This window comes from Alosa alosa, chromosome 1 (assembly GCF_017589495.1).
Source record: "Alosa alosa isolate M-15738 ecotype Scorff River chromosome 1, AALO_Geno_1.1, whole genome shotgun sequence".
NCBI classification, from domain to species: domain Eukaryota; kingdom Metazoa; phylum Chordata; class Actinopteri; order Clupeiformes; family Clupeidae; genus Alosa; species Alosa alosa.
This window is the reverse complement of record NC_063189.1, coordinates 40,405,922-40,428,439: the sequence shown is the minus strand read 5'-3', so window position 1 is coordinate 40,428,439 and position 22,518 is coordinate 40,405,922. Positions and strand designations below refer to the sequence as shown.

At 45.1% G+C, this 22,518-nt stretch overlaps 1 protein-coding gene across 1 annotated transcript; it reads right to left on the bottom strand.

Moving 5' to 3' along the window:
- Positions 1–4,587: 4,587 nt before the first annotated feature.
- On the bottom strand, positions 4,588–12,606 carry si:ch211-178n15.1. Its single transcript, XM_048263386.1, has 3 exons — positions 11,218–12,606; positions 9,854–10,594; positions 4,588–5,395 (listed from the first exon to the last, which is right to left on the bottom strand). Exons 1-2 carry the CDS (start codon positions 12,373–12,375, stop codon positions 9,989–9,991), a joined length of 1,764 nt encoding a protein of 587 aa, XP_048119343.1. The 5' UTR covers positions 12,376–12,606; the 3' UTR covers positions 4,588–5,395; positions 9,854–9,988.
- Between the last annotated feature and the right edge of the window lie 9,912 nt (positions 12,607–22,518).

Below are 22,518 nucleotides of genomic sequence, written 5' to 3'. Positions count from 1 at the left end.
TACCCATTTTTCTTCCCCTTATTTACAATTGCATTGTCAGTGAAAGATGCACAATAGATAGATCGATAGTCCAGGAGTATATTGTTGAGAAATTTGCTTTTGCAGTCTGTACAAAGCCTCACATTCAGTATATTACAGTAATAAATGGAAGAAATGGCTGATCATCATTTCAGCTTTTGACTTTCTTGTGCTCCATTTGATCCACAAATCGGGTGCTTTTGCACAAGGCAGACAAATATGTGTGCGCCACTCTCTTGCCCGTGTCGTAAATCGTGGCGCGCAGCTTCCTGGGCGGTGTGTGTGGCGGGCACTCTGATGTGGCCGCTGATGCGCTGTCGGGGGATGGCGAAGATTGGCCGGGGCCTGGGCGGCGGTCACAAGCTCCAGCCCAGGAAGGATATTTACCTGCTTTTCCCTGTCACTCGCATGACAGAGTGAGAATATTTAGTGTAGGTGAGAATGACATCAGCTGGAGAAAACACATTTGCCATTGCCTTCTCCCTTCGCTCTATGGAGCAGACTACAGCTATGACTGACTGTCATAATGGCTATTTGTGTCCAGGCACTACCAAACATCCATCAACTTAATTGGAGTTTTGTGTGTGTTTATGGTTGTGTGTATGGGTGTGTGTGTGTGGGGGGTGTCTGTGTGTGTGTGTGTGTGTGTGTGTGTGTGTGTGTGTGTGTGTGTGTGTGTGTGTGTGTGTGTGTGTGTGTGTGTGTGTGCGCCTTTCAATGTTCCTGCCTTTGTGACGTGTTTGTGTGTTTATTTTGTTTATTTGGGGTAAATTCTTGGCGAGAGCACCAGGTAAATCCTAATGAGTACTTTTCCGGCAAAAATCACTGGGACATTAAAACACATAAACAACTTTTACCTTGTGCTTTGGGTGTGGGGAGGTGGAGGTTTGTGTGTGTGTGTGTGTGTGTGTGTGTGTGTGTGTGTGTGTGTGTGTGTGTGTGTGTGTTTGTGTGTGTGTGTAGGGGGGTGGTGGCAGGCCTGTCTGTTCTTTGTGGATTGATCCAAGAAGGCCCATGTTTAGAGGGGCTTCTGCATAGGCTGTCAGTGTAACTCTTAGCACACCCTTGTCATTCAACAAGGGAGCGGTCGGGGTTGGGGTGGTGGAGATGACGGGTGGAGTAGAGGGGTGGAGGGGAGGGGTGGAGGGGAGCTCAGAACCTGGATCTCGGTATTTTTCCCTCCCTCTACTCCACCTCTCTCCTCCCTCCCTCCATAACAAACAACCGTCTACCCACATCCTCTCTTCTCGGGTAAGAAACACGCACCTATTCTTAGCCAAACTGTGGAGAGGTTATGGCACTGAGCGGTGTGCGTGTGTGTGTGTGTGGGGGGGGTAGAAGGATAAGGAGGGAGATAGAGACAAAGAGGACTGAGAGAGGGGAAGAGCTGTAAGGACAGAGAAAGAGAGGGAGGGAGAGAGAGGGAGAGATAGTAAAAAAGTAGTAGAATCCTCTGTGTTTTTGGAAGGGTGGTACACACACATGCATAGAGAGAGAGTGGTGAGAGAGAGAGAGAGAGAGAGAGAGAGAGAGAGAGAGAGAGAGAGAGAGAGAGAGTAAGAGAACAGGGTGGGACGGGTGTATGTTGTACTTGTTAAAATAAGAGTTTTGTGTTGTTTTTGGTTCTGTTTCTGTCTGACATACCATCACCACTTGTTCTCGCCTTTACTAAGGGTGGGGCAGCTGCACAGAGCAATCTGTCTGTCTGAACACAGGAAAACACAGAGACAGACAAGGATGACCAGGGAAAGAAAGAGAGAGAGAGAGAGAGAGAGAGAGAGAGATAGAGAGAGAGGCAGGGGCATTGGGGTCGTGCTGGGTGCCACCCCAACTCCCCGACTTCCTGACTCACAGTGAAGCCTGGCATCCAGCCCAGGCATATTTTCTTATTCACAGACCAAACGAACGCTTTGAGTCTGTGTAATAGTGCGGTCATACTGTGCATTTTAATAATCTGTACGCTGTCTATCTCACCTTGTTGCCACCGCACTCTGTACCAGTCGATAAACAGAAACGCAGGCTGTGTGCCAACTCCAACCCTTACATTCAGTCATTTGGGGTAATCGTGGTGCCATGTCTACATACATGTTGTTACATATTTTAGCACAACCATTTAAACTGACTTACAGAAAAATTAGGGTATGTTTTTCTATTCAGGTTGAGTGTTCCTCTGGTATCGAACCCGTGACCTTGGAGTTATTAGCACCTTGGTTGGCCAGGACGAATTCTCAGAGCACTATGGTAACACAAGAACACTTAATTTCTGTTACCACAACAGCACTGTGAACCGCACTGTCTGCCGTAACCAAATCCAGAGTTTTGTCACTGGCAGCTAACTGTAACATATGAGTCACTCTTTGGCCAGTGCTTTTCAGACATGCTCAACTTTCAGGGCCAGAGTTCCAGTCCAGTAAAGTCATTAACTTAATAAATACAGTAGAATTGAGTAGAGTTATGCTGCTTCGACATACATGCTAATTAAAATATTAGTTTAGGTTGAAATGTTGACAGTAGAATTACAGTAAATTGCTTCAACATAACATTGACATTGGCTATTGTATAATACCTCATTCAGTCTACAACTCAATGACACTTTCTGTCAATTGACATATGTTAATAATTGCGTTGGTTTTATAACACTAACGTCTTGGCAATGAGAAGGTTCTGTCAAAGAAATATGCACAACTACAATATTCTGGAATTCATCATGCTTCACAGGTTTAGGTGAGACACTCTGCATATCTTTCATCTGTAGCGTCTCTCCCAATGCTGTGTAAAAGTGTTGGCTTGTAAGTAATTTTGTCTAAATAAAGGTCAAAGGTAGACCTCAGCGCGGTGGACTTGGCCTTGGCTAAGATGGTTAGCAGCTGTTTATAACTTGCTAGAAGCCGTTCTCCACGTTGCCTGTTAGTCTTTGACCATGGCCTGGATACGTGTGATCTGGGACTTCAGGCTATAGCTGCTAAGCTAGCTGGTCATCTAGACTTAGACAGTCTAGACAGTAAAATGCTGTAAAAGAGAATTTGCAGCTTGCATGCCAAGTATTGAGGCTATAGCAGCTATCATCTCACAAAAAGAAGACATTTCTCTGTCATAAGTCCTGTGCAGAGGCAGAACTGTTGCCGCTCACTCATCTCTTCAGAAGTATATTAATTCACCTTACTTTACTATACTTGAGTCATAGTTTGGAGCCAGAATAATGAAGTTTTCTCAGGGCATCTTAGAGTACGTTTTCTTAGAGCATACACATTTCAAAAGCTTACAATCAACATCTTACACTGCCCCTCAGTATGTCAAGATGGCCATGTGGTTCTAGATGGGGTGGTGGTAGCAAAGTGGCTAAGGAGCTGGGCTAACATTCAGTAGCCTGAAAAGTTGTGGGTTCAATTCCTGGCTTTCACTGTTGTGCCCTTGAACAAGGCTCTTAACCCTGAGTTGCTCTGGGGAGAATGGCCCTTGTAATATAATTGACATATGAAGAATTTGGTTCCAAAACGCTTGGTTCCAGATAGAGGTAGACTTACCGTACCATTAAAACCTTTTTTTACAGGTTTTTGACATTGTGTGTCTGTGTGTGTGTGTCTGTGTGGGTGTGTGTTTGCGTATATGTGTGTGTGTGTGTGTGTGTGTGTGTGTGTGTGTGTGTGTCTGTGTGGGTGTGCGTTTGCATATATATGTGTGTGTGTGTGTGTGTGTGTGTGTGTGTTTATGTGTGTGTGTGTGTGTGTGTGTGTGTGTGTGTGTGTGTGTGTGTGTGTGTGTGTGTGTGTGTGTGTGTTAGGGGCAGCGGGCTGGGGGGCTGCTGAGAGAGCAGTGGGGAATATCTCAGACAAGACTTAAATAAACAGAGACACAGACACTGCCAGCACAGGGGCCAGAGGCATGATGGTGAGCAGTGGGGCAGGGGATGAAGTGGGGGGCAACTCTGGGATACATATGAGCAATCCTGACGGCAAGGGAGTGAGAAGCACATTGAACCTCTCTCTGTGAATCTGCTTGCTATTCAGAGCAGCCACATGCACTGAATGACAAGTGAATTCCTAGATAAATTAGAACCAATAATGTTTTAATAAACTAATGCAATCAATGTTTTATTTATGAAATGTTTCAGAGATGGAAATATATTTTAATGAAATCACAGGAAGAGCAGCTGATTTGGAGTGTTTGAGCTGGAGTGTGGAAAATGTATCAGGGCAGACTGCATCCTGTCTTCATCTTGAAGCTATTAAAAGACTCACTTCCAAGAAAACAAAATCCTTTTTTCCCCCTCAAATGAATTCTTTGTCTTTGCTCTGACTAACTCTTTTCTGCTGTGTCTTTAGAAGTAGATACTGAAATCTGAGAGTAAAGTTTATTCATGTAATTGTCTTAAGCATTAAATTACTCCTCTCAGACCACTAAATCTTATCTTAACTGTTCCACTTTGACATCTCTGTCTTTTCCCCCCCAAGAACAATATAGACCCGCAGACACATTTGTCCAGGATTGCTGAGTTTGGCTCCTGGTGGGTGCAACAGTGCCCTCGCCTGGTGGCAATTAGAATTGAGTGAGACACTGAAACAACAGGAAGACCAGTTACAACTCTTTTATCTCAGGATTAAGTGCTTTGGCTACAGTTCCAACACATTATTTGTGTAATAGCTTTTGTATGAAAACACCAATCCAAAAGTGGAGAGATTATCGCCATTCCTCACAGTTTATATATCCCCTCAGAAGAGTGAAGTTTGAGGCGTGTGCTCACACCAGATAAGGTGACATTAGCCAGGAGGTCACTGGCCAAGCATAGCAGAGCTTATTTGAAAATATCAGAGCAGCAAAAATACAGACACTTTTTCATCAATACAGGATTACTTTGTCCCTAAGAGAGGATTTGTTTTCTTTTTCAAATCCTGAAACTCAGAGAGTTCTCAGATGTTTCTTTGGTAATATTTGCATGTCCATCCTCAGTCTGAGGTAACTAGAAATGTGTGTGGACACACACATACACACACACATATGCATGTATCACAGACATACACAACTCTCTGAAACACACACACACACACACACACACACACACAGCATGGCACAGAAACGTACAAAGAACACACACACACACACACACACACACACACACACACACACACACACACACACACACACACAGGACAAGCGCCTGTGCTCAGTAAGTGTCCCCTTGAGGAGTTGTAGTTGAGCTTGACTGAATGAACACTGGGGAGAGTTGGAGTCTGCCAGTGCATTGCAGGATGTTCCGGAGTGTTCCATTCCTTTGGAAATGCCTCCCCCTTCAGGCTGCGTGCCTCCTCCAGCACTCAGCACTCCCCCAGCCCGTCTCTCTTCACGTCTCCCACTCTCTCCCCCTCTTTGGCTTCAATACCTGTTACAAAACAGACATTTTCCAGCAGTAAGCATAGCTCTGCCTTTGGAGCAGTGTTCACATTTGCTCTAGTAATGGTGATTCTTATTATATTACAGCAGTGTACACGTCTTAGTGATAGGAGGATTATGAGAAGTGTAGCAGGAACAATGACTTACTAGCACCTATTCTAAAATGTGGCATAAATACAAAATAAATACATAAAAATATATATTTATATAAATAATAAATTAATATATTTTTATTAGAATAAAACAGTTTATTATTTCCACCTCTATAACTAACAGTAGAGGTTCCTGTAATACGTGCAGTACCTGTGTAAGTGGGTTTAAATTAAAGCTTTCTATCACATGCCTCTTGCATGACCCTGGAGATAGTCTGTAAGTGATTATGTTGAGGGCACAGAGTGAATCTTAGTTTTTGAAAAATTGCTCTGGGAAAAGTACATTGCTCTTGGACTAAGTTATAACTGATACAAGTTATGGTGTATAGCCTGCCAGACACCTAAACCAATTCTCAATTGAGAATTGAGAAAGATTTCTCTAATTTAAAATAAAGATTGCAAACACTTACAGTACATATATGATATCATACCAATGATTTGCCTCCACTGAGATTTAATCACGGATTGAATGAAATGAGCATGTGTGAAGATGTGCTTTGTAAAAGTCCAAGTGTATGTAAGTGTAAGCACAGTATATGTATTCTGAAGCCTACTGTGCTAGTATAAACAGTGCAGAAAAGTCCCCAGACTGGATTCATATCCATATAATGCCTTTTATTCATATAATGTCTTTTTTCATATAGCTTTTATTCATATAATGCCTTTTTGACCATGCTCCTATGAAGGATTTTTCAGAATACATATACTTATACTTAGGCTTAAACATACACTTGGACTTTTAGAAAGCACATCTTATAAAATGTTTTTTGGTAAAAACCTGTGAAATCAGTCAATGTAAACTTGCACCATATCAGCTGGATTGAATGTGACTGCTTGGGAAGAGAGCAGATCTTACATCTGGCAGATGTCTCTCAGAGAGGGCGTTTTATTGGTGCACCTGGTTATGCTACAGAGGAGTCAGCTTAAGTGAGGCTGACAAAAGGCTCAGCAGTAATTTCCTGTGGTTCTTGCACCAATGCCATCAGTTTTTATCACATGTATGTTTTTCAGACAGAAGATACTGTGATTGTTTACAACAGCTGAGTTGGAGTGTGTTTGGTGCCCAAACTAGGTAAGAGTGGCACTCTTGAATGACCCCTTGACCCCACCATACCCCACACACACACACAGACACAGACACACACACACACACACACACACACACACACACACACACACACACACACACACACACACACACACACACACACACACACACACTGCCCCCTATCCCTAACGCATTGTTAACCTGAGGCCAGAGACAGCTTGCTTGGGGGATGGGACATTACCCCCAAAAAGTAGCCATTTATATTATGCACAAGAAGATATGAGAGGCCTTTTGGCAGTTTGGGACTTTAAAGGAATCCACAGACTTAGGGAGGGGATCAAACAACCCAGCCCACCCCCTCACGTGGTTACTCCCCTTAATAACTCATCAAAAAAGCACTCAGACTCATTTTCAGAGTGTATTGCCGAACAATCACATTCTTCCAGTCCACTTGTATATGGAAGAGTCCAAATGGCAACGAAGCAACAGGTCAAATATCTGAACAATGCTCGTACCTCAAATCCAAAAAAGCCACAGGCACTCTATCCCACCCCTCCAAATTCTCAGAACGCTTCCTCTCTCTCTCTGCCTCCCTCCCCCTCCTCTTCCTTCTTCCTTCCTTCCTTCCTCCTCTCCTTTCTTCCATCTGTCGTTTGCTTGGCCCAGCCCAATGACGGATATGGGTGTCATTGTGTGGGAACTCTCAATGAATCTGGCTGGCGCCTGCCTAACGAGTGGTGCAGCGTGTAGTAATTAACCCGTCACTGTGGTTACCAGTTGGCCACCAGGCGAGCACTGGCCTCGGCCGCCATCGCGGTCATCACAGCACCCTACCCATCCGCAACACAGGAGATTAATGTGTAAACATGGCCGACGTCCAAAACACTCTCTGGCTGTGAGGCTGATAAAGGCTCTGAGCTTGTTGGTGCAGTTAAGAATCACTTCAGAATCAGTCCTAATTGTTGTTGTCTTTCCATCTTTCCCTCTCTCTCTCTCTCTCTCTCTCTCTCTCTTTCCCTCTCTCTCTCTCTCTCTCTCTCTCTCTCTCTCTTGGTCTTTGTTAAAAACGCTCAATCTGTCTGATGCAGTTTCCCTTCCTCTGCTCCTGAAATAATCAGCGAGAGTGCTTATGTTTTTATGCGACCATTACAAATACAATATGAGCTGGCCTTGTTCAGTCTGGCATTCCGCCGAGAGGTTTATAATTAAAACCATACTGAGCACTTGGCCCCGGCAAGAAAAATAGACTGCACTTCCACATAGTCTTCACTAGAGGGCCATTCAACCTGGGCGCACACACAGAACCCCCACCACAAAAGGAAGGAGAGGCTATTGTTGCACCAGTTGCACTCTGAATCCTTGTTCTGACAGTTTGCTCTGTTCATTTATTTGTATTAAAAAGTAAAACTCACTCGACAACACATGTGAATCATAATCGGAAGATAATCTCAGATAGACACAGATTAGATAGAAACACACTGGACTCCTAACATCTTGATGGTGACTAAGAGAGTGTGTGAGTCATGGGACTTGTTCTTGAAAATGCTTCTATCCATGGTGAGTGTCGTAACAGGGTGCTGTGTTGGAGCACAATACCTTCAGCCAGAGCACTTTTGCACATTTACAAAACGATTCCCAGAAACATGATTCATCCCCACCCCACTTTACAGCTTCCCAGAAAACGCAGTGAATGAGCAGAGATGTTGTGTTTTGGTATTTTGAAACAGGACCTGTTATTGTAACATATGTGGCTGCTCCCTCCCTTTCAGGCCAAACACATACCCTCACACCCACACAAACCTTGGTCAAAACCGCCACTGTTGCAACAACACTATTTCAGGGAAACACATAAGTTCAGGAGTTTTCCCTCTGGTGTTTACTAATCTAGCCAATGTGCACAGTTATGCAAACCAAATGAGATGCTGACATAGGGCAAATTGCTATTTACATGGACGCCTATCCCTCAATGATTAGACACATAAACTGTATAGTTAATGACATCAGCACACAGGCATTTGACTACATTTCACTTTCATGGCCATAATGACACATAATGGCATTGTGGTGTGTGAGCGTCATCATGTGGAAGACTGACGGACTGACTGCATATTGGCAGGATAAATGATCTGACTGGAGCATTAGAGACACCATTTCTGGATTAGTTCAGGCCCAGAGTCGCTTTCTATCAGGACAGGAGTGGCACAACCTACAGCACAGTGACTTGGCTGTTCATTTGTGTCATGAGATGTGTACCGAACATAGCATAACATGTGTGATCACAATCAAGGCTCCCACCACCAGGACCCCCTCCTCCCCAGCAGGTCTAGTCAATAAGGGGCATTGTGGAGGATACCCAGGCTCCTGCGGGCCCTCATTCCAGCCTTAATCTGATTAGCGCTCATCAGATGCTACTCATCTCCAGCGCTAGTGAGATCTGGGGCTGCTGCTCCCAGGGAACAGTGAGGGATCAGGGCCACAGCTGGCCCTCATCTGGCTCAGTGGATGCCCAATCAGGGCCATATGGGGTCCAGAGAGACAAGGCTCTCTCTCTCTCTCTCTCCTCTCTCTCTCTCTCTGTTTCTCTCTCTCTCTCTTCTCTGTTTCTCTGTCTCTGTCGCTGGAGCTGAGGAGAGGGGAATCCCCAGGGTCTGGACTATGCATGACTAACTTACCACGAGAGGAGTCGCACATCAATGCAGGGCACATCTGATCTGACAAATGAAGAGTGACTGAAAAAGTCCTGAAGTGAAATGTGTTTTGAATAGCTTCGCTAAGGGAAAAACTTCCATACCAAGTTGGGAAACATCCTTTTGTCCAACTTTTAGAGTGCTTGTTTCTCAATGAGGAGAGAGTACAATTGCACAAGAAACCTCCGATAAGTAATTTCTGTGGGTCACAACATGTATTTAAAAGCTCATCAGAGATAAGATTGCAACATTCCCCCTTTCTCTGTGGAAGTACGTAAGAGGATTTGAAACTTAATGTTCCTGGCCTGAGAGTAATGAGAACACAACATCCTATTATTTTAGCATAGCAGATTAGTTTAACTCCTGCCCAGTTAAAGGTCCCGTTCGGGATTCTACTCTAGTACATGTTAAGTCAAATTCCTTTTTTGCCTGTTTTGTGTCGTCTACCTACCCATTTCATGGTAGCAATTTGATTGGGCTATTGATCAAATATCTTAACGGTTCATCAGAATCATGGCCCGCACCTCCATGGAGCCACTGCCCCTTCCCTCTATACTCACCCTGAGTAGCCCAGACACGTGGCCGGCTGGGCCGTTCCTCTCCAAGTAAGCCGCATAGTCGTGTTTATGGCAACCAGGTGGGAGACTCCATCTCCGGAGCATTCCTTGCACAGACCCCCCAACTCCACCTCCACCTCACATGGCCGTGGAGAGCTGCCTGCCCTTCCCTGCATGGGCAGTAGTCCGCAGGGCGCCCATGGACACATCCGAGTCCTCGTGGAGGGTCTCCACCCGCCCATTGTGGTTGGGGTAGGGTGGAGACTTGTGGCCCTTGACAGAGGTGGTGGCGGCGCCGTTGGCAATCAGCGAGCTGGACGGAGACGACAACTCTATCCGCCGCCTCTGGGCGTCTTTGACCCGGTCCCGGGGCGGGCGAGGGGCCAAGCAGCTGCCGTTCATTTTACTCTGGTCCTTGGCGGCCTCGTGGCCCGGGATCAGGGCCGCGGCCCGGGGCAGGTCGCCAGCAGTGGTGTGCCCTCGCCGTGTGACAGAAGGGTGGCAGGTGGAGGGCTTGGAGGTGGGGGTGGGGGTAGTAGGTGTGTGGTGGCCGTTGGTGCCCAGCGGGTGCTGCTGCTGTTTCTGCTCCTGTGAGCTGTGAGCGCCTGCCGGCCTGTGGACGAGGGCCTTCACCTCGTGATAGACAGTATGCTGCTGAAGCACAGGCTCATGGGAAGTCCGCCTGCCTGGCTCGTCTTCGTCGATGTCAATGCTAGAGGTCAAGACGTCAATTTGCTGCACAACCTGAACAGAAAGAGAAAGAAACTCATTCCTGAGACTCAATCCTGTTTTTGTGGGGTACAGTGTTTTCCAGATTGTGTGTGTTGATAAACAAAGCCTCATCTCTGTGTTAGGCATATTGTATAACACTTCTATCCTGAAGATTAAAGCTACAATATGCAGTTTCAAGGGAATTACATCACTGCTCCTACTGGGGCTGGGCCAGAGGTGAAGATGTGCCTGCAGTCAATGTAAATCCTATCTCAGGCTGATAGGACTGTAATGGGAATTTTTCACTATGTCATCATGTTAAAAATGGATGATGTGGGCCTTGGCTCCAGACAGAAAAATAACCCTGCATGATCAACCTCTGGCTTAATGCCAAAAAAGCGGATTAGGCTGATCCTGAACCTGTAAGTGGTGTATCATACCAACAAACCTAAATAATGGGAGAGAACAGTATTTAGAGTGCAGCGTTTAGCTTTACCTTTTGTAGGTTTTAGTCTACATTTACTTTTGCTAAATTATGGCTATGGCGCAGTTTTCTTTAAATGTGAAAGACTGAGAAAGTCTATGTATTCAAACACTGCTGCTTTTCATTAATGCTTTAAAACACCATCAAGCCACCTCCACCACCTCCTCCTCACCTCCTTCATCTCCAGGTGAACCTGCTTCAGGCCTCCTAGCACCTCCTCCAGGTCGCCCACCACCCTCCGGATCTGCTCCCGCACATTCCCCTGACTCTGGTGTTGACCCACCGCTCCAGATATACTCTCCTTCTCCATCTTCTTCTCCTTACGACCGTCTAGCTCGGGCTCTATCCTCTGAGGCCTGCTCGCGCTCTTAAGCCGACAGGAAGCGAGTTCCTCCTGGTAGGACCCTCGTAGCTTTGCCGGGGGAACCTCGGTGGCGAAGAAGGTCCTTGGGCCCGGGATGGGCCCGTTAAAGTTCCCGTGCTCAGGGCTCGTCTGCCTGCTGAGTCTCTGGTGCTCGCGGCCGTATGAGAGCACAGGGCTGAGGGCTGGATGGTGCTGCCCGTTGTACCCGCACACAGGTTCCACAGCTATGAGGTCAGGCCTGTGTGCGTCCCTCCAGTAGTGGTCTCGTAGGCACTCCCAGCAGGGTTCCCCCAGGCCGCCGTGGACGACCGCCCTGTGCCTCGGATGAGCCCTGATCTCCGCTGACGGCTGGTGCGGCACGTGGCTGGTGCTGGGGGGTTGTCTCTCGGGCGAGTAGCAGCATGGAGGCCGTGGCAGTGGCGGCAGCGGTGGCGGGGGCAGAGGTGTCCTCTCCCACTCTGGCCAGACGTCCCTCGGGCAGGCGCAGCGCTCCCGGCACGGCTCCACCGCCGGCCAGTTCCACCGCGGAGGCGGGGAGTAGCATGGGCCCCACTCCCGCGGGAAGCCTGGCGTGTGGTCCCCCAGCACAGAGCAGTGGTCCGGCCCTAGGTAAAAGTCCACTCTTCTCGACGTGTTCTTGGGTGGGATGTGGCCTCCGGTGACGCCGTTCCTCTCCGGCCCTCCCTCCCCGCTCCCCCTCCTACTCCTCCTCTGTGAAGGGAACGGCCGTCTGGCACGGGGCCCCTCCAGCACGGCTACTCCCTCCTCTTCCTCCGGCGAGGCCCTCACGCGGGGCCCGGGGCGGAACTCGGGCGCCAGGGCAGCAGGGGCCGTGGCCGAGGGCCTATCGCGGGCGCAGAGGTGACAGTAGCAGTGCGGATTGGCCGCGGCAGGAGGCCGCCGGAGTACGTAGCCGGGTCCTGGACCCCGCGCTGCTGCGGACACGTCCGAGGTGGGGGAGAGCATGCTGGTGGGAGTCCGCAGGCCACTTTGACTCAGGAGGTGAGCGGCAGGAGGAGGAGCAGGAGGAGTAGGAGCGGGAGTAGCAGCGTCGGCGGTGGCGGCAGCTTCCTCCTCTCTCCAGCTCCCCGCGCTCCTGGCCCATTCACACGGCCTGTTTTTCTCATCCAGCCCTCGGCTTCCACTCCCCCCCCCTTCTTTCTGCTTGTTTTCCTTCACTCTCTTTCCCCCTCTCTCTCCTTCCCTCTAACCTCCCTCTCACATTCACCTCCCCCTTCTTCCTTTTTCTATCCTTTTCTTCTGTTTTCTTTTTTCCACCCTTCTTCTCTCCCGCTCCCTGCTGCCGTTGTTGTTGGACTTTCCTGACTTCTCTCTCTCTCTCTCTCAGTGCCTGTTGCCTGTTCTCCTACTATGGGCCTCCCCCACCTCTCTCTCACTCCCCCCTCTCCCCACCTCTCACTCATTCTTTTTTTGTCACTCATTCTCTGCCTCAGAAGTCCCCCCCCTCAGTATCCCTCCTTTTCGCTTGCCCCCTCCTCCCCTCTTCTTTTCCTTCTCTACCTCTCCTGTCGCTCTGTTTCCTCCTCTTCCGTGGTGCTCACGCTTCTTTTCCCAGCTTTTCCTGCTCGACCCTCACAACAGGAATTCTCTGGCTTTCTCGCCGAGTCGCTCTCCACTGAAAAAGTCGCTCCACTTCTCTTCGGGAGGGTAGATCCAGGGTGTGTGTAGGATCGCGGCGAGTGGCTGCGTATGCATCTGAGTGCGGCTCTCTGCCCTCTCTCTCTCTCTCTCTCTCTCTCACGCTCTCATTCTCTCTCTCTTTCTCTGTCCGTTGGCTCCCAGCTCTTGTTTCCCCTTTGCAAAAGCTCTGGCACTCTTCAATTAAACACTGCCCAGGAATCTACAGCCGAGACAGCGGACGAGGAGGTGGGGTTTCAGGCAGGACCTAACATGAGCGAGCGAGCGAGTGAGCAAGAGAGGGAGGGAGAGAGGGAGGTAGTGAGAGAGCAGAGAGCCGGAGGAACGGGGAGAAAGGAGGAGGAGGAGGAGAATGAGGGGCGTGAAGGGGGGCGAGGCAAACTCCTCATGGGAAGGAGGAGGGGAGGGGTGGGACCGGGAGGGGGAGTGGGTTTCAAAATAACTTCTCTCGCTTCAACTGCTTGTGAGTAACTGTGCTTGAGAGACTTTAGAGTGTGCCTGGGTGATACTGCACTGTTTGGGCAGTGCGTCTGTGTGTGTGTGTGTGTGTGTGTGTGTGTGAGAGAGAGAGAGAGAGACTCTCTCACTCACTATCTTCATCTCTCTCTCTCACACACACACACACACATACACACAGAACTCACACACAATCATTCTTTCTCTCTTCCTCCCTTTCTTTTCCCCTCTCTCTCCCTCTCTTTCTCTTGCTCCCTCTCCCCCTCTCTTCCTTCCTCGTATAGCTGATATATTACAGCCAGCTGAGTGCCAAAGCACAGAGCCAAAACCTGCACCAGAATGCAGACAGTAAGCGCTCTGTCCTTCGCCTTCAAGAATCCTCACAAATAGAGCAGAAATGAAAAATGAAGGCAATCTGTTGTTTAAATCCTCATAAGGCAGATAATGGCCACTTGTGTGTATGTTATTCACTTCTCCACAATGTAAATGTGATGCTAAAGGTATTTATGCTCATTGGGATTGTGTGTGTGTGTGTGTGTGTGTGTGTGTGTGTGTGTGTGTGTGTGTGTGTGTGGTGTGTGTGTGTGTGTGTGTGTGTGTGTGTGTGGAATTGTGATGATAACAGTCTTGGTGAGTCATCTCAAACTGTTGTAGACTTGAAGACTATAGGGCCCTAATTTCATAAACCAACAAGCCGTTAGGTCCATGTGTGATGTACTGTAACGATAGCATGCAAATGGCGCTACACCAAAAGGAGGAGTTGAGAAGAATCGTTATTTGCATGTATGCACAATAGCCTTTGTGGGGCAGGTCATTGCCATAGTCTTGCCATAGTCTTCACATTATTTAACATGTAGGTCTATGAGCCTCAAACATGCATGAAAGCAAGCTGCATGCTTGTGAAATCATTTAGATGGATGGAAAATTCTAGGTCTACCCTAATTGATCTAATCTTTTCCAATAGGACTGACAAAATTGTAGCCTGTGGTGTCTTTGAGCTAGGTATTAGTGTCCATTGCCCTGTTGCATGCATAAGAAATACAAAGATAATCAAGAGCAAATCTCACACAGTTACAAAGAGAAACCTAAAACATTTTAGTGAACAAGAATTTTTATCCGATCTTTTTCATAGCAACTTACATTATACCTCTGAAATCACAGATGTTGAATTGGCACTGGATTTCTTCACAAAAACCTTCCTTTCAGTCACTGATAAGCATGCACCTTTCAAAAAATTTAGAGTAAAAGATAGAGTAGCTCCCTGGTTTTCACCTGAATTATCAGCTTTATTTAAGGAAAGAAACATGGTCACTAGTTAGAAAAACTGGAAACCCATCAGACTGGTTAGTTTTTAAACAATTTAGAAATAAATGCACATCATCTGTGCGGAAAGCTAAATCTAACTATTACTTAGACTTGATAGCAAACTCCAGATTAAACCCTGCACAATTTTGGAAAGCAGTAAACTCACACAAAAACACAACGACTGATTCTTTGCCCACCCATATCAAATATGATGACTGTCTCGTATCTGAACAAAATGACATTACCCTTGCTTTCAATAAACATTTTGTGCGCAGCGAAGCGGCGGTCATATAGGTTTAGTCAGATTTTCTTTTTTTTTTTTTTTTTTTTCTTTTTCGCATGCCCAAATTTCCGTCAATGATTCCGGGACACTGAAAGACCGGGTACCGCGAAACTTGGTGGGCATGTAACCCCACATGGATAGCATGGAACCATCGTTTTTCGTTTTGATCTGTAGCCCCCCCGCTGGACTGGACCCCCCGAAAGGAGGGTAGGGCAGACACAGTTTTCTGTGAATATCTCGAAAACCGTAGGGTTTAGGAGGACCTTTTTTTTTTGTATGCTGATCTCAAGGGGCCATGTCAACCCATTCCATAACCACTCATTTCATGTATAGCGCCACCTAGTTAAACACAAAAAAGTAAAAATGAGGTGTTGTAATTGAAGGTATCTGTGACCTAACATAGTCAAAACTGCACGAAATTGGAAGTGTAGGATCATTATGACACCCTCTGTATGCACGCCAAGTTTTGTGGAATTCCGTTCATGGGGGGCCACACAATAAATTAATTTATGTTACTATACACCAACTGGCCTGTAGGTGGCCGGAGACAGTTTTCTGTGAATATCTCGAGAACCGTAGGGCCTAGGAGGTCCACCTTTTTTATGTATGTTGGTCTTAAGGGGGCATGTCAACCCATCCCATTACCACTTATTTCATGTATAGCGCCACCTAGTTAAAAATTAAAAAGCAAAAAATTAACAATCAAGAATTTCTCAGAATTATGAACAGGCAAGATGGAGGTGGGGTTGTATAAAATGAATTTTACATGTGAAATCTATGAACTAATCATGTTTTGGTACTTGTTGTCTAGCAGATACCAGTGAGAATTGAGTGTGGATAATGCAATTTAGTGAGACAGTTAGAATCATATAGGCCTTTCAGCGTGATTTCTTTTTGTGGAAAAAATGTGCTGGACTGGGCGGCGGTCATATTTTGTACCGCTCTGCGGTACATCTAGTTTGATAAAGAGTTTATAGGGACTCCTCCAGACAATTGACAATTGTGAGCAGTACACAAACCATCTTTCTAAGTTTACTTTTCAACCTTTCTCTCAAAATGAAGTGTTTGAGGCATTACACACTATTGACACTAGGAGTGCTACTGGAGAAGATAACTTAGATCCTTTTTTCCTTAAATTATCTGCTCCTATTATCACAAAGCATATAACACATATATTTAATCTTTCCATTGTGATGAGCATATTTCCCAGTGCATGGAAACTAGCACATGTGACATCTTTGCACAAAGGGGGTGATAGAGATGATTTAAATAATTACCGTCCAATCTCCAAATTACCCTGTTTGTCAAAGATTTTTGAATCATTAATTAATAACCAACTCAAGTCATTTCTTTCATGCCATGACATATTAAATCCACAACAATCTGGTTTTAGAACTAACCACAGCACTATCACAGCTACCACATTAGTTACTAATAACATCTTATCTGCCTTAGGTATGAGCTACACCAGGTAACTAACTGAGGCGTTCCGTTTCATGACGCCGTAAAATCCATTTTAGATGAATGGTCTATTTTTTTTCGAACGTACGCCCCACTGTCACATCTGGTGTAGCCACTTCCATTGATTATACTGGAAGCTAATTGTTGCAGCAGACGCAACGCGAACGGAACGCTTCAGTTACGCGCCTGGTGTAGCTCAGCCCTTAGACATTAAAAAGCATTGTGCTGCCCTTTTTGTTGATCTGTCAAAAGCATTTGATAGAGTTGATCATCCCTTACTGTTACAAAGATTACATGATATTGGTTTAGATGATAAGGCATGTAAATGGTTTTGCAATTATTTGTCCCAGAGGTTTCAGTGTGTTAAGTCAGGAAATGTTAAGTCAGAGTTTTTGCCAATCACAAAGGGTGTTCCACAAGGGTCTATTTTGGGCCCAGTTCTCTTCACCATCTACATCAATGGCATTGTCTCTTCTCTAAATGGTTGTCAAGTCCACCTTTATGCTGATGACACTATTTTGTATTGCATCGCTGACTCAACTTGCAATTGATAATTCCCAGCTTTCATTTAATGTTCTTCAAGAAGCTCTCATTAATCTTAAATTAGTTCTAAATGAGAAGAAAACTAAATGTATGTTATTTAGTAGAGCAAGGAACACTGAGGCTACGTTTATACGGTGACGATGAAAAGAGAAGACGCAGAAGTGGCGTCTCGTCTTCATTTTTTTATTCGCGTTTAGACAAGCATTCTCAGGGGGAAATCTTTGTTTATATGAAGACGCAAGAGTATGTGATATTCAATGGTGTCCATAGATGACAATATGCCGGCACTCTCCCACACTAAAAGGTCTCCCTGGAGGCCATTTGCGTCACTCTCGTCTGTCTACATTCATTTAATCTGAGACTATTTTAGATTTCAGTTCAGCCACAGACACGGATGTGATGCAGGTTCAGCCTCATCACAATGTCTGTCTTACTGTATTAGAGTAATTACAAGCAACTGGACTGACCACAGTCAGTTGCACAGTCCTCCGACATCATCCCCTCGGTTGAACTCAGGGTTCTTAGACTGTGGACACAAAGCAGCTACTTCCCCTAAAGGGAAGTCATAGTGTCTTACACAGGCTCTGACTGGACTCTTTTTATGCACAAAATGACTCTCTCTTGGTTCAGGCTATTTTCAGCTAATGGGGATCTCTCTCACTGTTTCCCTCTATCTCTCGCTTTCTCCTTTTGTCTATCATATACTTTTTCTTGTGCACACTTCACATGTGTTTTTAGGTATATGTTTTAGGGAGGGCAATGAAGTGAGAGTTAAGAGTCTAAGGTGACCTTTGTCTTCAGGACTGCAGAGATTGAGAAAATGGGTGGGAGAGAGATAGGAGTGTGAAGTAACCATGGACCAGGAATTGAACCCTGGTTCCTGTGGGTACTTTGATTAAATCATGTTTCTATGGAAACCTTCATATTTGTGATTTCTGATATCTGTGTGTGCCAGCCAAATTGCCAGTCAGTCTGAAATAGCTTAATAGGGGGGGGGGGGTAATCCAATGCAATCAGAAGAATGTTAATGATATAATGTTCTATGCATTGGTAAAGCCTCTATTTCTTTCTATGCAAATCCCAAACTGCTATAATGAAATGCAACTCAACATTTTTTTAATGGGCATATTCTTTATCAGAATGATTTTTGCATAATATGTTGTTGTTGTTTTGATTTTGCTGCAGTGACCAATGCATAGAACATTATATCATTAACATTCTTCTGATTGCATTGGATTACCACCACCCACCCCCCTATTTGGCTGCACACACACACACACACACACACACACACACACACACACACACACACATTGATGAGAATGGCAACTAAGCTGTGGTAATGACAGGGTGCATATGCTGACGTGTCGAGCTACCCTGTGAGCAGAAGAGGAAGGTTGTTGCCATGGCCGACAGTGAAAAAGGAGAGAGAAAAAAAGAGAATGAAAAAAATTGAGGAAAAACACTAATTTTGCTCTCGCTCCAGCCACTGTCAGCCAGCATCTCCTAAAGATAGAAGGACAAGAAATGAATAAAGGGGGGGTGTGAGTGTAAGAGTAAAAGAGAGAGAGAGAGAGAGAGAGGGAGCAAGGAGACAGAAGGAGAGATTCTACCTATACTTGATAAAAAGAAAGGGCTTTTTTCTGTGCTGGCTTCTCATTGTGGTGGCATACGGCAAGAGCACGCAAGGACACTGCAGTGTAATAAGAAAGGAGACTATTTCAGTTGCACTAGAGGATGGCCCCATCCCTCTACTTGCTGTTTTACATTGAAAGAGCCAGCAGATTAGAATGGCATATAATATAGCCTATAGTGAAAAAATAAATTGAGTCTGTTTATTTCATGGTTGACAGCACATAGGACCTGCTTTTGGGATAATGCTGGTGATACCGGTACGATACGGTGATAAAAGCGATAATTAGAGAGGAAATAACAGCAATTACTTACATTAAATGTCCATGAAAATGATGAGGCACTGGTAATTAAGTGGCATTCATAAATTAACCCGAGTTATCCTAAGGCAATATTAAATAGATAAATATTATTGGGGGGCACTGGGAGAGCACTTAAAAGCAAACAAATCAGCATGGTTATTTATTACCAGGCAAACCCAGTCTATCACACATTGGTAAAATGAATAAACAAAGTTGTGGAAAACAAAACAGCTTTGGGATCTCTGTGGGATGGCTTAGTTATCCTTTTGGCCCAGAATATTGTGATTGCTACCTGGGGGGAAATCAGGATTGTGACCTTTGTAGATAAGTTTTGCAGATAAACAACAGCTAGATACTATGCCAGGCTCGAGGATGGTTGTTCTGATGGGTCTTTGATGTTCCCTTCTTGCCTCATCCTATTGTAGTCATTCATTCATTCATTCATCATTTTGTAACCAATTAGTCTGCCATTTCCAGATAGCCTACTTCTCTCTCAATTTGAGTGAATGTGAAAAGTTGCATTTCGTGTCTACATTTTCAATTGGCTACCCAATGAGTACAACTATTGCTTTTCATGTTGAATTCCTGTCACAACGTACCCTACTAACTGTCTAACATGCTTACCCAACAGCATTCAACTTACAGTTTTTCTCAGTTGCTTTGGTGCTTTTCTCACATCACTATTAACATTTGCACAGAAGTTAGTGCAATTCTCAAAACAATAAGTGCAAACTGCAAAACCTAGTGGATGACCTGCAAAAGCACGTCACTTGCTCAAAATGGATAGTCCATTCCTCAAAAGCAGGTATTCATGTCAATGAAACTGTCAGTGTCATCAAAATGAGAAGTCTTGACACCATCGTTTATGAACAAGATAGTCAAATGGCTTTGTCATGTTTTCATTATGACAGTTCTCTCAGTGTTTTCCAATGCAAAAAAAGGTCAGAACTCGGTGACACTACCTGAACATGCTCAAGACAGCACTATACAGTACTTGTACAGCCATTTGAAAACTACAGTAAAGTTACACATTGCTGTAGTTAGGTGAGTAAGTGAGTACAAGACACTGAATGCATACATTTTTACTGTATGCTCTTTGCAATTCTACAGCACTGTGACAGAATTTGATAACTAGTTCAACAATTTTGTATGTAATGACTCAAGCAATGAAATTAGTTTTATTGGGAACGACTATTCAGCATTCATAAGTATAGTTCATTTTGACTGACATGACATAAGCAAATGATAATGTTAAAAAAAACAGCAGAGAATTGTATGAAAGCAACTGATACGTGTCCAAAAGTTTTTTCAATTTGTTCAGAGGAAGGAGAAATTGCTACTATGATGTGCACAAATGACTAAATGTTGTGGAGGTTGAACTAATAGTTATGAGAATTTTCATTCTGATCTGAAAAAAGCACCAAAGCGACTGAGAAAAACTGTAAAACGTGATATACCTGCACTTGGGGAAACATCCTTAATGGGAATGGTTCTCGGTTTGAAACTCTTCATCCGTGCTTCACTACCAGGAAGAAAAATATTTTGAAATGCAGCCCAAATTGTCACCCAGACTTTGATTGCCCACACACACCCATCAAGATCTTTCAAGACTGTCCACTGGGACCATCTGAAAGCATAGCTACTCAAGCCTACATTCCATCTGGCTAGTGACTGGAGTAAACATTTGCTTCCTTCCTATAATGACAAGGTCTGGGTGATTCTCCGCGCCTCTGTGATTTTCTGTATAGCGGCTGTTAGACAATCCATTGTATCCACTTCACGCAGGCCCTTTATCTGCCACGTCAGCTTCTAACAATATTTAAAGGACTTTTTGTAAGGCTTATTTATTTTCTTTTATTAAATTATTTAAATAGCCATGGACATGTAACTGCGCAAAGTGGGGTTGATTAAATATACGTGCCTATTGATGCATTCAATGATAGTAGTCTATTCATGCATAGGCTACACATGTTCTTGCAGTAGTAGCCTAGTAGTTACATTAGACCTGGCTTCTTGTTATGTAAAGCTAGCCTACTGCATGTAAGGACCTACTTGTGCGTCCTCATCAGAGAGTAGCCATGGATTCCTTTACTGGATTCCTTTACCGGATTCCTTTACCGGATTATCAAGGTTAACGGCAGGCTACGTAAATAATGATGGCTGAAACTCTCTCAGCGCTGCAAGACACTTGGGCATGTTTTCATGGACTGGAGGCATTTTAAAGATAAAAGTAATAGTTGTAAATATTGTTTTAGTTTTGATGAAGGCAAAATTATTACTGGAGTAAATTGTAGGGAATTACCATTATACAGGCGCGATTGTTTTTCAGGTTCTTAAACAGAGGATGGCGCTCACATGTCTCTTTCACCGTTCGCCAAAGAAAATTCTCTGTGGTCCATGACTCCCTCTGCTGGAGATAAACTGTGTTTTGTGGTAGTGTGCAGGCCTACGTCATTTACCCAGTAGTAGGGGGACCAATGTATCCGATTTGATGTTGGCACAAAGGTCCATATGGCTCGTTTAGATTTTAAGTGTAGGAACCAGGGGCGGAGTGGGGCACTAAAATCTACCGGGGAAATTCTGACGGCAGCGGCCCGGCCCGACCCCCTCCCAAACACGCACACACATCAATAGCACAAACAAATATGTCAATTTAAAATAGGCTACGTATGGCTACATTTGGAGAAAGGAACTGGATAGATACAGTAATGCAACACAACAAGCCAATCAACCACAAACCAGGCACTTTCAATAAATGTGTAAGGTAAGCTATAAGTAAGTATAAGTATATATAGCCTATACTCTTTTGATCCTGTGAGGGAAATTTGGTCTCTGCATTTAACCCAATCCGTGAATTAGTGAAACACAGCACACAGTGAGGTGAAGCACACACTAATCCTGGCGCAGTGAGCTGCCTGCAACAACAGCGGCGCTCGGGGAGCAGTGAGGGGTTAGGTGCCTTGCTCAAGGGCACTTCAGCCGTGTCCCACTAGTCGGGGCTCGAACCGGCAACCCTCCGGTTACAAGTCCAGAGTGCTAACCAGTGGCCACGGCTGCCCCGGAACTATAGATATTTAAGTGCAGTGTATAAAAACAGTTTTGTGGGTGGATGGAAATTCCAAGCATCGTGTAAGGAGGACATGTATCTGGGTATCATAGCACTCCAATAGTTCCCTGTATAAATTTTAAAAAGGAAGTAGGCCTAGCCTACAGACAATGCCAACCTAATAACACAGGTAATTAAATAATTGGAAAACCAGGCACTTTGAGGTTTGTAGAGAACTAGGAACTATTAAACTATTAAAGTAGGCCTATATATAGGCTTACAAAGGTGTGTAGGATTGAATTGTCGACTTGCAGCCGTTGTTACAAGTCCCCATATTTTGGGCCAGAAATCTCAACTTCAGTAGCAATTAAACCTATTCTCAGTTCTATCCTAACACATCCTGAAGTTTTTTTTACTGAAAT